At 46.2% G+C, this 15,087-nt stretch overlaps 1 protein-coding gene across 1 annotated transcript; it reads right to left on the reverse strand.

The window, feature by feature from the left end:
* Window positions 1-1,951: 1,951 nt before the first annotated feature.
* arpp21 (cAMP-regulated phosphoprotein, 21) lies at window positions 1,952-13,074 on the reverse strand. The gene is given in 20 exon segments (XM_069176117.1): window positions 1,952-2,472; window positions 2,474-2,551; window positions 2,696-2,802; window positions 3,504-3,597; window positions 3,697-3,852; window positions 3,934-4,008; window positions 4,163-4,275; window positions 4,406-4,546; window positions 5,105-5,295; window positions 5,625-5,681; window positions 5,849-5,886; window positions 5,978-6,073; window positions 6,186-6,285; window positions 6,381-6,518; window positions 7,034-7,172; window positions 7,439-7,550; window positions 7,638-7,703; window positions 7,808-7,846; window positions 7,965-8,427; window positions 12,819-13,074. Coding segments are annotated over 19 exon segments (1,983 nt in total). The 5' UTR covers window positions 8,127-8,427; window positions 12,819-13,074; the 3' UTR covers window positions 1,952-2,391.
* Between the last annotated feature and the right edge of the window lie 2,013 nt (window positions 13,075-15,087).

Consider the following 15,087-nt stretch of genomic DNA (forward strand, 5'->3'; position numbering starts at 1 on the left):
AAGAATCAGGAAAATAAAATCAGCAGCTTTGACGCAAAACTGGTGAACCCCGCTGTGAAACTAATTACCGCCAACAAATTGGCGCACACGAAACGTGGGGCCGCGTGCTGTGCGGTGTTCCCGTTTCAAGAGCCAAGTGGAGTCGACGGACCGCGTGGACGTCGTACTCGATGGATAAACGGAGAGACGAGCAGCCGTTTCTGTTCTCGATCAGGACTTCTTCATCCGCTCGGAGATCAACAGCCCTCTCATGACGACCATTACCGGGTGATGTTGGGACGGTGTGTGTGTGTGTGTGTGTGTGTGTGTGTGTGTGTGTCTGTGTGTGACGAGGGGGGTGGGAAGGGGGTGGGGTGGTGGTGGTGGTGGGGGCGGGGGGGGGTTGTTTACCTTACCATGGTGACATGTTAGTGTTAGACTTACTTGAACGAAAACGAGATGTTACTTAAGTAGATTCTACTGTAAAGCAGATAGATATCTCTCTCTCTCTCTCTCTCTCTCTCTCTCTCTCTCTCTCTCCTCCTGACCTCTACTTCCTGTATTTCTGTGTTTTAATGCTTTGTCTCTATGCCAGTGGACTCACTCATCTCACTATGGCTGTACATGTGCCTTTTATTAAAGATCATGGAACCTGCACTGCTGCCTCTGCGTGTGTGTGTGTGTGTGTGTGTGTGTGTGTGTGTGTGTGTGTGTGTGCGTGCGTGTGTTAGAAAGAACCAAAATAGGCCCGTGAACGCGCTGGCCTGTATAAATTATGCATTCTGTGCCACAGTTATGAAATCTAAATTTAATTTGGAGGCCTTGTGCGGATGATGGATACGTTTCATTGAATTTGATGGGGAGAATATATATATATATATATATATATATATATATATATCACTTTCAGTACAAAATGAATTACTCCGCATCTGAGCAGTAACACCGGCAGTTATTGCTGAAATGAAAGAGAAAGTGGGTATATGGCAGTAGTGTAACATGTCGGCTGCCTGAAGGACTTAAAGGACAGAGTGTTTTATGTAAAGCCACAGTCCCGAGCTGTTTTTAGTTTCATACCAATCCGTTTTTTTGGGGGTTTTTTTTGTGCATACTTAAATGAGAGAAAAACAAATCAGAGGATGAGGGCTGCGTGAGAATGAGAGATGTTGTCTCTCTATCCTCACTTACTCCTACAATGTAACAGAACAGAGCCTTCCCTGCTGTTATTATTTGCACCTTTTGATTTTTCTAAATTAATTGATTATTAGTCAGACAGGAATTAAATAATTAATTGAATAAAATGCTAATTTTGACATAGAAATACATTTCCACCCTCTCAAACATAAAGATGTCCAACATGACTGCTTGGTAAATGGTTCTGTCGTCTTTAATATTAAACTCAAAATTTGGGTGTTCTGCTGGTTTTTTTTTTTTTTTTTTTTTTTACACTGAACGAGCAATTAGGCTGATGGACATTTTACAATACTCCTTGACCTTTTCTGGACCTCATGATTAATCAGCTCACTGTGAAAATATTCTTGCAGGATGATCGTTATTATGAAAAGATACCTGTTGTTGTGTTGTTGAGCATGAGGACAGTGTAATCAGGGTCTTTGAGCATAAGGGGGCGCTAAAGTTTCACAGTAGGAATCTTCCATTGGCTTAATGGAGCATAACAACGACTAATGTTCTCCACTTGTATAATTTGCAGACACGAGTGTAAAAATATCAGTTTCTTGTCAACTATCTGCATAAAAACTCTGTCCAATAACAGCAGCAAAGTAAATCATGGCTGTTTCTTTTATATCTTGCACTCGGTGTGTGTGTGTGTTACTTTTGGCTGTGGATGAACAGAATAGATGTCCTCATAGATTGTACTTAATTTTCCGGTGTATTTATCTCATCTCCTGCCATCATCATCATCATCATCATTATCATCATCCAGTTCAGAGGAAACAAAGAGGCAGGAAGATATAGAAATGTGACCTCATCAGTCCAGTCACAGCATTTTATTGTCTTCACACAGTGCATTTCCTTAAAACACAATATATAATTTAATATCAATATAAAACTCCATTTGTGTATATAAATTATGCATTCGATACAGCAGCTCTGATATATACTATTTAGCTTTGGTAAAGTGGTACATCTATCTCTGTGAGTGCGGTTATGTCGTATGTGTGTGTGAACGGTGTACGCAGAGGGCATCATCATCAGGAGGAAGGCGGGTGTAAGTGAGTGGTGGTGTGTGTGTGTGTGTGAGAGAGACGGGGGGGAAGGGGGCGGTGGAAAGTGGGTGGGGGGGGGACAGAGTGTGAGAAGAAAAAAAAAAAAGAAAAAGGTGTTTGTGTTAAGTATGTGTGTGCGTGTATGCATGTGATTTCACACGGGAACCAGAGTATCTTCACTGCATCAGTACTGAGCGCTCCAGGCTGGTGCGCCGAGGTTGGTGCAGCTGGGGGGATGGCAGCCGCCGTGGTGGGAGGGCGGGGGGCACGACGCAGCAGTATCCCTCCTCCCCGCCGACCCCCGTCACAACTTTGCTTTGCGGAAAGGACACTGGAACGCCTCCCTGCGGAGACACACGGGGAAGGAGAGAAGGACCGTTGGCGCGGAGAAGTTGCCGCCACAAGCACTCTTGTGAGCCGCCGAAACGATTCGTCGGGCGGCCGAGCTGTTCGAAATCTGCCGACACCTTCGGGTGCGCCGTGTTTACCTGAACCATGCTACAGTGATGGGAGGCAACTGGGGCGTAGGTGCCGAGCACGGCCGGCGGCTGGGTGTGGGAAGACTGCTGCATCCTCACAGCAGGGGAGTAGCCTGCTGCAAACACACGCGGAGACCAGATTATTAACAACACATTTCATCTCTGCAACTTGTTTTGGCGAAAGGTTCATAAAGGAAATCGGCCACGAGAGATCATTAGTGAGCTTATAACAAATAAAAGATTGCAGCGTGGTGCTTGGATACAGCTTTAACGAACCGTTGTGAAGAAGAGAGCGCAAATGCTCCAATAATGATCTATTTATTGATATAAAAAAAAAAAAAAAAAAAAAAAAAAATCGTGTACGCATACATATTAAGGCTTGTTGCTAAATTCTCTAACTATTATATTGTGAGAAGGAGAGGCGTTATAATCTAATCTCACTATGATGAGTCATTATTCTTCAGAATCATGTATTTGACTTTCTTCGTTGCGATTTGGTTTAGATGCATATTATTTAATCATTTCATAGTTTTCACTTGAATCTTTATTGGGAACACTTGATGGCTTTTGATAAATTGCCACAGACAACAGCAGTGGACTGTGTCTTCTCACTTTGTGTCACAGTGATGAACAGAAGCAGCAGGAAAAGAGACCGGTTCACTGTGAGACCCTCAGACTACATCTCTGACAGTGTAACGGCCCCCTCCTCTACTGCCACAGCTTGTTTACACGCACACGCACACGCGCACGCACGCACACACACACACACACACACGCACACACGCACACACACACACACACGCTGTGGAAAGGGTACCTGTTAGTTCTGCTTGGCCGTGGCTGTGCTGGCTGGGGGAGACGGGCCTGCATCCCTGCTGAGCTGAGGTAGGGTACTGGCCGTAATAATACACCTTAAGGACAATAATGTAAAAAAAAAAAAACCATTAGCTTTATTCATGTTGTTATTGTTTTTAAACAAAGATGTAAACAAGGTGCATGAGTATCGTCACCTGAGGTGAGGACTGGCAGTAGCTGGAGGGGTTGGGTGGGGGAGGGGGAGGAGCTGCGTAGATGTAACGCTGACCGGGAGGGTAGCCGGGCGGAGCTTCACCCGCTGGCTGACAGCCGACCGTCACGTGAGCAAACTGTGAGGAGAGGTCTTCAATCTGTCGGTCAAGAGAAAGGAGGTCAGAGTTGTAAAACTCTGGCGTCCTACAAACGGCGAGCAGACTTGGGGCGATACGTACTGTTGAGTACGGCTGTGAGGGAGTGACGGGCAACATCTGAGGAGCTGTGTAAGAGACAGACGAGTACTGAACCACCTGAGAGAGACACACATATGGAGACAGAGATAAAGGCACAAACAGTGACGTGCGTGTGCGTGTGTGTGTGTGTGTGTGTGTGTGTGCGTGTGTGCGTGCGTGTGTCTCGGTGAGAACATATCTTGCATGCAATTCACTTCTTGCTGTGTGCTACCTGCTGCTGCTGAGGTGGAGCGACCTGCAGCTGAGTCTGGCTCCTGATTGGCTGCTGACTGTACGGAGGGTTGTACACAGCAGGGGTCCCATCGGGGTTGAGGAACGGCTGCCCTGAGAGGCCGAAGGTTGAGTTTAATTAAAGTGGATGTCTTTTATCAAATCTAACTGATTAGTGTCAGTGTGTGTGTGTGTGTGTGTGTGTGTGTGTGTGTGTGTGTGTGTGTGTGTGTGTGTGATGTACCAGTATGCGGGTTGACCAATATGCTCCCCGGCGGGATCCCGTTCTCCATGACGTAGGCAGGGTTAGGAGCCGGCTCCTCCATGATGGGAGGAGGAGACGGGTGGGGGCATGTGGATGGCAGTCTGAAAAGCGAGATGGAGCCTGAGACGGAGAGGAAGAGGAGAGGGGGGGGGGGGGGCTTTGTTATCACGACACGTAACAAATTCACATTTCAACATGTCAAATCTGATCCAAAAAAAAAAAAGAAATACACGCCCGGCGCGTCTGTGCTAAAACATACTGCGTGCAGCGCAGCAGCAGAGGCGAACGATGACGGCTTTTTTTTCTTCCCCCCCCACTGAATATGTGAAGAAGACTTGGAGGTGTTGTGTGAAAATTTACAGCGAATGTGTGAAGATTCATGGATTGAGTTCAATTTTCACACCAGGTGAACTTCCACTGCTTTTTGTTAATTAGATGCTGCAGAATAAAGAACTGATAATATATAAACAGCGACTCCCCCCCCCCCCCCCCCCCCCAAATGTGGCGGGGCGATAACGGCAGCGCGCGAGTTTGCTTGCACAAAGGTGTAGAGGAGCAAAGAGTCTCACCCTCGATGACTGAATTTACACTTCGAAGGTGTTGACACAGGAAGTGTCGGAAAGGCAATCAATGTTGCTGCGACGTGAGCTTTAAAAAAAAAAAAAAAAAATCACACACCTGAACCCCGTGCATCCCAGCTGTGACCGGCAGGCTGACGGGGTTTCGGGGCAGGACTTGTCCACTGGGAGGAGGGATCGGAGTCGGTGCTGCTCCAAGGTCGGGGGTCGTTGCCGTAGCGACAGTCGGTCTCCGTGCTGCTCTGCCTGCTGCTGCCTGTCCAGCTGGAGCCTGAGCTGTCGCGGCTGCGCCTGTGAAGCACATCCAGAATTACCCTTCAGTTTTATTACTGCGTGAGAGATATGCCACGGATGTAAACGGGGGGGAGATACCGAGATACGCTGATACGCCAACACGTAACGAAGACCTGGAGGTTTTACACGACGTTCTTTTACTAAAATGATCAGTGAAGCATTTCCTTCCTGCTCAGGATCTTAAGGCGGACACATGCAAGCTGGTAAAATAAAATCGAGGTCCTTTTTGTTTTGTTTCCGCTGCACACTCTGAAAAGCTGTGTGCCTGCCACGGTGACCAGACTAAGATGATTAATGACTTTGCATCGGTGCAAACAGAGCTCTACCTGAAAAGCTGCCTTTTCCTCTGGGTCTCAGCGTATGGATTGTACTCCTCCACATCCCTGCACATGGCGGCGCGCGCACGCACACACACACACACACACACACACACACACACACACACACACACACACACACACACACACACACACAGACATATATTAATGTTCTCATCTAAATAGAAAAAGCTAAAAGGCACAAGGAAATATTATACTGCAGGCAAGGTTACCTGGTTTCTGCATGGGCGCTCTCCTGGGTAAAGAGTGGCTGTGGAAAGAACAGCGGAGAAATCACTAAGAATCCTTTCGGTCTCTGTCACATCTTGCCTGTTTTGTCCTTCTCGGCGTCTTTGTCTCACCTCTTGGTTGAAGATTCGTTCCCGCGCTCTTTGGTAGTCCTCCTCTCTCTCCTCCATTGACTTGCTCTGCTTGTCCCGTAAAGGGTGGAGTCGGTTCTGTAGGGGGAAAGAAACGAGAACAGGTCAAATCACCGATGGGACGCGATCAATCCCAATTACGGAGGAAATTCCTGAGAGACACGCAGCTTATACAGGAGGACAGACAGACCTGGTCATCTGAGCTGTTGTCTCTCTTTAGAATTTTTTTCCACTGTTGGATCTCTTCGGCCTTGTCCTTGTGCAACTCGTCCACAAAACGCTTCTCCGGTCTTCAGGGGGCAAACAAGTCACGACTGTTAGTTCGCACTAAAAAGGTAAAAGGAGCTACAGAGACAATACACACAGATTGATTACGCTGGCTTACATGCGTGTGCTGCTGGTCCTGTTAATGATGACAGCCCTGCCTGTCTGGTCTACATTGTGCTCCATGCCAAAGTAGGCCGCCACCCGATGGACCAGCATGCGGTGGTAGGACGACATGTGAGGGAACTTCTTAAAGGGACTGAGAGAGAGAGAGAGCGAGAGAGAGAGAGAGAGAGAGAGAGAGAGAGCGAGAGCGAGAAAGAAGAAGTGAGAGAAAGACAAAGAAAGAATGAGGGTGCGACAAAAGAAAGTGGGAGGGAGGAAGGTGAAAGAGATACAGAGGGAGAGAGAACATGGAGAGAGAAGGAATGGATTGAGATTGGTTGTATTTTTTTGGCTGAAGTCCAGTTTCATTCCTGGTGGCTCCAACACACCCACACTAACATAACCGGCTCAATACATATCGATCAGTGAGATAAATAAGCTGTATGGGCAGAATTATAATATATGAGCTGGAAAAACATACAGCCTTTTAAAATAGACTAAAGCCGCGCTTAATCTTTAATAAGATGTAGCATTCGTACAAGTTTTATTTCTGCGCATCATTACTCAGTGAAGACTCGAAGTTATGTACTCCGCTGCACGCGCGCACGCACGCACGCACGCGCGCGCACACACACACACACACACACACACACACACACACACACACACCTATTTCTGGTGATGAAGTCGATCATGTCCTGCTCCAGTTTAAGTAGCATCATGCTGTCTCTGTGGTTGCTGTTGAGGGTGTCGACGAAAAACTGGTGCAGGTCAATGCCGGTGGAGTCGGTGTAGTCGGCGCTGGACTCTGAGAGCGACGCGGGCAGGCAGGGTGTGTTACAAGACAAAAACATTAAAAAAAAAAATAAAAAAACACACTGCAATATTTAACACCCCAGGAGGACGACATCTAAATAGTGGCACAGAATCCCATTTTATTGCATTTTATTTGCTTTCTCATTTTGCTCTTTTATGAGATATGACACACACACACACTCATATATACACACGCGCGCACGCACACACACACACACACACACGCACACACACACACACACACACACACACACGCACCTTTGGGCTGCGATTGCTTCTTTGGATCTGTGCTCTTCTCCTGCTCTTCCTCGTTATGGGAAGTCTGCTTGCTGTCATTGCAGCTAGATGAGACGTTCGTGTCGGGAGATGCCTGAAACGGGAAGAAAGTAACGAGTAATTCGAGTGCGGTGTGCCGATGATGACGAGGAGGAGGTGGGAGATGATGAAGATGTGTTACCTGGGTTTCTTCGGGTGGGGAGGAGTCCTCGCAGACAGCCATACTGCGCACTAGCTTCCCTTTGGCCTGAAATACAAACGCAAGCAAGCGATATTACAAATTCATCGAGTCTAAAGGAATCGATACTTCAGTAAGAATGAATAATGAGACGCCGAATTATTTTAGCTTACCTTTACTTTTTTCTTTGGTTGCACCTGGTTACAGTGTTCCTGCGAGCGAGGACACAATTAGGACACAATAAGGGAGGGAACGTGCGAGCGGCGTGGGTGGGAAGGATGCATCATTTTAACGCAGTACGTGGCAGCATCTACGTTTGGTGTCACTTACCTGCTGCTCAAGCTTCTTAATGTCATACTGACACTCCGGGTCCTCCGTCTGTTTGCAGAGGGGGAGACATGGCGGAGGGGAGGGGCAGCCGATGGCGTCACGTGACGTCACATCGCACGGTTTTAGAAAGACATCTGGACTTTCCAAAACTGCGTCAGTCATCCTTCCTGGACGACAACGGAGACTGTCAGGCAAGTGTTTGTTTTCCAAAGATGACGTCCGCGTTTGTTTATTTCACCGCTATTTCATTTGCCTGCATTTGCATCGGTCTGAATGTGCGCTTGTGCGCGCTGTTCTCACCTATCTGGGCGTCGCTTACTGGAAATGCTCACAGGTGAATGATGAGGTCATATATCCCATATTCCCACGGGGCAGCCGGGAACGCAATTATCCTGTCCGCCTCTGCTTGCCTTCTCTACTGTTCCTCTGTTCGCTGGCCCTTCACTGGTCAATGGAAAATAGCCTGAAGAGATCGGAAAAAAAAAAAAAAACACAGGAGAATAAACAGTGTTAGCGGTCATTGTACAACAGAAACACCACTGCACACTGTTTCACACACACACACACACGCACACACACACACACACACACACACACACACACACACACACGCACGCACGCACGCGCGCACACTCGTATCACACAGTTGCCAGAACATAAAAGCATAGCTGCTGGAGATGACATGAAGCAGCTCTGCTTGTGCGTCTGTTGACCTCGCTCCGCTTCCCAAACGCTCCCCGAGCTTCACAGTTAATTGCCGCTTCACTGTCGGGCGTTTATCACTGTAAGTGAGCCTGTGACTGTAGCATACAGGCATGTGCGCGGATGTGATATTAGCTTGTGTATTTACATATGTGCGGCTCATGCGAAAGCCTGTGTGATGTGCATGTGTGTATGTGTGTGTGTCCTTTAAGCTTTTCTTAGAAACAGCAGCTGTGGAGAGCCTCATCTGATCCGCCAGCGCTGATATTCCCAGAATGCCGAGCTCAGTCTCTGATCCCGGTAGTGCGAATGTTGCTCAGACCAAAGAGATGGGAGACGCACGCAGGAGGAAGCGGCATTCCACCACCGTTTCCAAAAGGGCCGACGGCACTCAGTGGGGACACATTCCGCTGTAACACACAGCTCAAGGGGACGCTTACTGCTGCAACACCTGGGACGGAGTAATGAGCTCGGAGGATGCCGAATCCCACAACGTGGTTGTTTAACACTCGACTGGAGGCAACGGCAGTCTTAAAATAAAAACACCTCTGTCAGTCCAAGTGCGACCAAAGTGGTGTTTGCTGCTTCAATGAAACACTGAACATCACAGCGGTGATTCCTTCCCGAAAAAAAATAAAATAAATGTTCTCGGTGCAATCGAGAGGAGTCTGACGTCTTGGCATGTGGTGGTCGACAACATTTTTAAATGGGAATGCTACTGGAAAATTATAAGTGCTTTTATAAATCATTAGATGTATAAAGGAACTGAATCGATCTGTACTTTGGATGGTTAGGTCCGATAAAACTCTGGAGGGGACGAACGAGAAATGCTTTCTGTCGATACATAAGAGAGAGTTGTATTGATTATTGTTCCATTCATACTGAAAAGACCATTTCACGTTGAAATTAAGTCTTGTTATGTAATGAATGCTGAAACGGAGGGATTAAGGAGGAACATTGCTCCCTCTGTATTGAAAAGATGCCATCTCCTGCCATTTGTGGCGTAACAATTAGTCAAACATTTGATGGTCGAAAACAATTGCTGATATAGCCAAGAAAAATATGAAGGTTTTTCTTTTCTGGCTGCTTTTCTTTCTCTGATATCATGGTAAATTGAGCCGTTTTGCATTACAGAGTGTTGGTCTCACAAAACAAGCTACTTTAACCATGAGAACGACATTTTTGCACAATTAATATTTCATAGACAATATATCCCCAAAAAAATGAACGGCAGATGAATCAATAATGACATTTATAATGACCAGCAGCCTTAGCCCAAGTGTTTTAGTGAACACGATGCTGCAAATGATGCGTATCCCCGTCTTGGCGTGGAGGTCCAGCGCAGCCTCGGGAGGAGGAAACGCTTCAGAGACGCACAGACACTCGAAAGGACATAATATACGGAGAGGCTCCCCGATGTTGCTGTCGGCGAGTTCTCGCCGAGCTGTTCTTCGGCCAAACAGACCAGCTTCGCGAGCGCTGCACCGTGGCCGACCGTGACCTCGGACCTCACAGAGAGGAGGGGCAGCGGAACAACAACACGGCTCCTTCCATTATCACAATGGAAGAAAAACTTGGTGTGAAATAGAAGCCGGCGCGCTGGCATTGTACGGTATTATATCTGTGGATGGACACCGATGAGAGAAGAGGACGTAGCACAGGAGACAGCGGGTGGGGGGGGGGGGGGGAGACCGATATGGAGCAGATGCACTACAAGGAAAACAAGATGAATGGGAGGCGAGAGAAGCAAGGGGGAGGGGGGGGGACGAAGAGAGATGAGGAAACAGTCTGCGGGGACTTTAAGAAGGGTGAAGAGGGGGTGAAGGAAGGCGATGGGAGGGAAGCGGGAAGTGAAGAATTAGTGACGGGGAGAGGCTCGCGGCGCAGTCCGTCTCCAGGCTTTTCAGCCGACGGCCGTGAGGGGAGGATTTGAGCGCAGCTACCGGTTTTTGAGCTGAGCGCTGCAGAAGTGGCCGACCGCCCAGGGGGAAGGTGTGACACGATCATTAGCGTGTGACGGATGGCGGCGGGAGGCAGGGAGCGCCAGTACCCGCTACATCATCATCCATCTGCTGCTCTCCCCGAAGCCTTCAGCCTCGGGAGCCACTTACTCACCAGGACACCTTTCTTCTCCAGCCAGAAGCTGCCTGGCTCATCGACGCTGACACCCGGGCGGGCCGGTGGGAAAACATCCAAAAGCTACTTTAGATGGCCATTGTCAGCTAAACCAAGTTATATTAAGTCCTTAAGCCTGGTAAAATCCTGTTTGCAATTAACACCACAGACAAATCTGCCATTGAATACCCGGGCAATAATTCACAGTGGAGATCTTTCGCTGTAGCTCGTGCGATAGGTTTATTTCCCTGCACTCTGTACTTACAGACATGTATCTGTACATTTTGCCACATGAAAGGACTTTCTGTTTCGCTTGCTGCTTTCATTTGCACCCTTCCTTCTCAAGAAAACCTATAAAAGACTAGAAATCATCACTGCCTCCGGTCACAGAGGCTGCTGTTTGTGTTTTGTCTCCAAGGTTGCAGCTGAATCAAAAACGAGATTTCATAAGTCGTCTCCCTCCGCTCAGGAGCTCATTAGGAAACATTTCAGTGAGAGATTTAAAACGAGGCAGCAGGTCTCTCCGGTTCAAAATAATAATTGAACATTTTGAGGCAAACTCAGAAGCGTCAGCACTTTGTTTATCCATAATATGAACAGGCTTTGCCCTCAAGCCTCTAATTGGGCTGCTTTTGTTTGTCCTCTTACATTATATAGGATATTTTGGGGGGGGGGGTTTTTTACACACCAATTTTTGGCACATATTGTTCCATGTCCTGCGCCCGCACCTTTCACATTTTCTGCAGAATTTGTACCTCCTTGCCCGCTGCGAAGGGTGTTTATATTATATGAGCATCCACCTTATGACAAGCAAATATGCATCAGAAAGTAGGTTAGACGTGTTTGATCGAGGTTAAAATATCATCTCGTCTTCACCACCTGGGCAGCCACAACAGCCTTATATCACTCAAGTGACTTGTGGGTTTCGCCAGCTGCATTGCTCTGCAGCTGAACTCAAACCCAACATGGGGACAAAAGCACCTACTGTACGCACATGCATACGTGCAACACAAAATACAGCTTCGCAACTGGCATTGTGTGTGTGTGTGTGTGTGTGTGTGTGTGTGTGTGTGTTCGCACATGGAAAAAAAAAAAAAAAAAAAAACCAGAGTCCGCAGTTAAGTAGGTAAAAAACAAACAGGTGGTATCTTCGTGCACAACTTTGTGACATCCGGTTGACCCACATAACAGATGAGAACCAGGGGTTTAGTCCGGGTATGTGCGGGTCTTACTTTCGGGAAGGAGTGCCTGCAAGAAAGCCGAGGAGAGGGGGGGAGGAGAGGAGGGGAGGAGAGGGAGGAGAGCCGGTGTTTGAGAGACCGTGTCGCATTATGGACGGTAACCCGGGCTAAGCTGACACACCGGGGCTATTTTTACACCGGAGCAGGGGGTGGGGGGGGAAGCGGACCTCCTGCTCCGGGACTTCACCGTGGCTGTCAGCGGCACGCGGAGAGCGGAGGTGTTACAGAGCAGGAGCACGTTTAAACTCCTGTACTATTAAACACACGCACGCACACGCACACGCACAAGCAACCAGAAACACAAAGGAAGAAGCAGATACTTTGAAAACCCTTGTTAGAAAACGACCTCCTCCTCCTCCTCCTCCTCCTCCTCTTCGTCATTAAAGTACTGAAAAATACTAAATATTACGTAGCTGCAGAAAACATTGAATGGCTCATTAAACGACAGTTATCATTCAGCGGTGCCGCTAACGCTTCAGGCACGGGGGGGGGGGGGGTGTAGGGGGGGGTCGGGGGGGGGGACTGGTCCGGGGGCTCCGTTAGCTCCTAATTTAGCCGTTGTCACCGCAGTTTCAGCTGAATTAGAAAAAAAATTAAAAAAAATTAAAAAAAAGATTTAGCCTTTTGTTTGTTTGTTTGTTTGTTTGTTTGTTTAGCACCGAGATGATGATCTTGGTCTGACTCGTATCGTGAAAGTCTTCATCAAGAGCGAGAAGCGTCGATGTCAGCCGGCGGAGTAACCGTTATAATCAAGCTAATCGCGGAGGTGAACAACTGTCACCGACCGTTAGCTTACCGTGAGGTGATGATGTCTTCTTCTTCTTCCTCTTTCCCCCTTTTTTAATTTGTCTTTTTCTTTTTTTTTTCTTCTTCTTTTTGTTGTTGTTGTTTTCCTTCCTTCTTTCCTTCCGCGGGTTTCTCTCTGCCGGTTGTCGCCTACGGACCGACGGACTGCCGAGCACCGAGCGAGCGTCTTGTTTGACTGGTGAGGTCCGTTGCTCCTCCTCCGCCTTTTGCCTGTCTCTGTCGGAGCAGGAGGAGCAGGAGGAAGAAGAGGAGGAGGAGGAGGAGGAGGAGGAGGGCCGACAGCTCTGAACCCGGAGCCACGCGCCCACACACACACACACGCATACACACGCACGCGCACGCACGCACATACGCACGCGCACGCACGCATACACACACGCGAGGAAAGCACAGCCAGCCCACTCATCTCTCTACCTCCGTCCCTGTCTCTCGCTCCGGGACTGTCTGTCTCTCTTTGTACTTACAGTCAGCCGCCTGTATATTACTTTTGCTCAGTGTGATTCTTGTACAATTCACAGGGAGCAGCGCGTTTCACTGCTCTACGTTTTATTTTTACAGATGTACGGTTACTTTAAAATGTCACATACAAGTCGCCATTATTCGTTGTTACAGATGAAGCTGCCCATCCTTATATGAAGAATTTCAAATTTGCAACTTCTCCCAATAATAATAATGATAATAAAGGCTGGTACGCTCATTGCACCATTTTATGTCTTCCAGTAGCCTATATTTACTTAGGCTATCTTTTCCTGATAGATACAGCATATTTTTCTAATAGTATATATATTTTTTTTTTAACTTAAGTGGCAATTTCAGAGCAGAAAAATGAAGTTCCCACATTGTCAACACTATTTACTAATATATAAACCAACATACACCGCATTGTAAAAGAACAGATTTGTAGAGTTGAATAACATCTGGCAGCCTGTCATCTTTTACCTAAAGACCAATATACAGGGGTGGAAGAAGTAAGCTACTCAGATCCATTAATTTAGTTAAAGTACTAATACCACACTGAAAATATCCCACTACAAGTAGGCTAAAAGTCATACATTCAAAACTTATTTTAAGTAAAACTGTAACTATTATTAGCAAAATGTACTTAAGGTATCGAAAGTAAACTCATTTTGCAGTAAAATGCTCCCTGCAAGTGTTTCACAATTACATATGATATTTTTTATGCATATTATGGTTGCATTAATGTGTATGTTGCATTTTAATGCTGTATATGTTAATAATTTAACTTATTTGTACTGTTGGTTGGTTTAATCTATAGCAATGATTCATATTGTCTAAAGTAAACAGAAGTTTGTGGCGTCAGCGTCCTGTAAGAACCACACATCTCTAAAAAGTCAACTTTTTATGAGCTCAGATCAACAGTCCGGTTTTCAGCTTCATCACATTTTCCAGCTAATCCAAGTGGGTTTTTAAACAATTTAGCTTAGGAAGTTGGAACATTTTCTCACATATTTTTCAAAGATGCGTACAGGGGCTGGAAAATTGTAATCTTAAAAGTAACTAGTTACTAAAGCTGTCAGACAAATGTAGTGAACTAAAAAGTACAATATTTGCCTCTGAGATGTAACGGAGTAGAAGTATAAAGCTGCATGAAATGTGAAGTACAAGTACCTTGAATTTGTTCTTAAGTATAGTATTTGAGTAAATGTAGCCGACCTAGTTACGTTACACCACTGCCAATATTAACAATGAGTATTTAGAATTTGATGTAATTTGTGTTCCTATTTTTTTTAATTTTTTTTTAAACCCTGTGAATGTCACTTTCATTTCACTTGTAGTCCACCTAGATTTTAACAATCAAACATATCCAACCACATTCAAGTTAGAATAAACACTTGGATGCCCCAGATTAATATAATAATGTTATTATATATATTCTTGTTATTAAACAGGAAGATACTGCATATAAACTATACGGTTAGCCTATATAGCCTACTTTTACTTTAGGCTGTATAAACTCTTGAAATGATGAAGCATATGTAAGTTTATATATTCTGCACACATGGTATACGGCCTATAGATTGTGCAATTAATTAAAATCTGTCACTGCACTATTCAAAACAGTATTTAATTACAGAGACAAGAGCTGCACAAGCACAGCCTATTGTAAGAGAATAATTAGACAGCATATTATGTCAGAGTTTGGTAATTTTACTTTGATGAATAGCAAATAAATTACAGCCTACTTGTTATAGTTTATTCAGGGGCAGAAGAGTGGAGAATCCTTTACCCCGTATCTG

Source organism: Embiotoca jacksoni, unplaced genomic scaffold, assembly GCF_022577435.1.
Source record: "Embiotoca jacksoni isolate LCO1_2020_lvr unplaced genomic scaffold, fEmbJac1.0.p SCAF_7, whole genome shotgun sequence".
Lineage (NCBI taxonomy): Eukaryota > Metazoa > Chordata > Actinopteri > Embiotocidae > Embiotoca > Embiotoca jacksoni.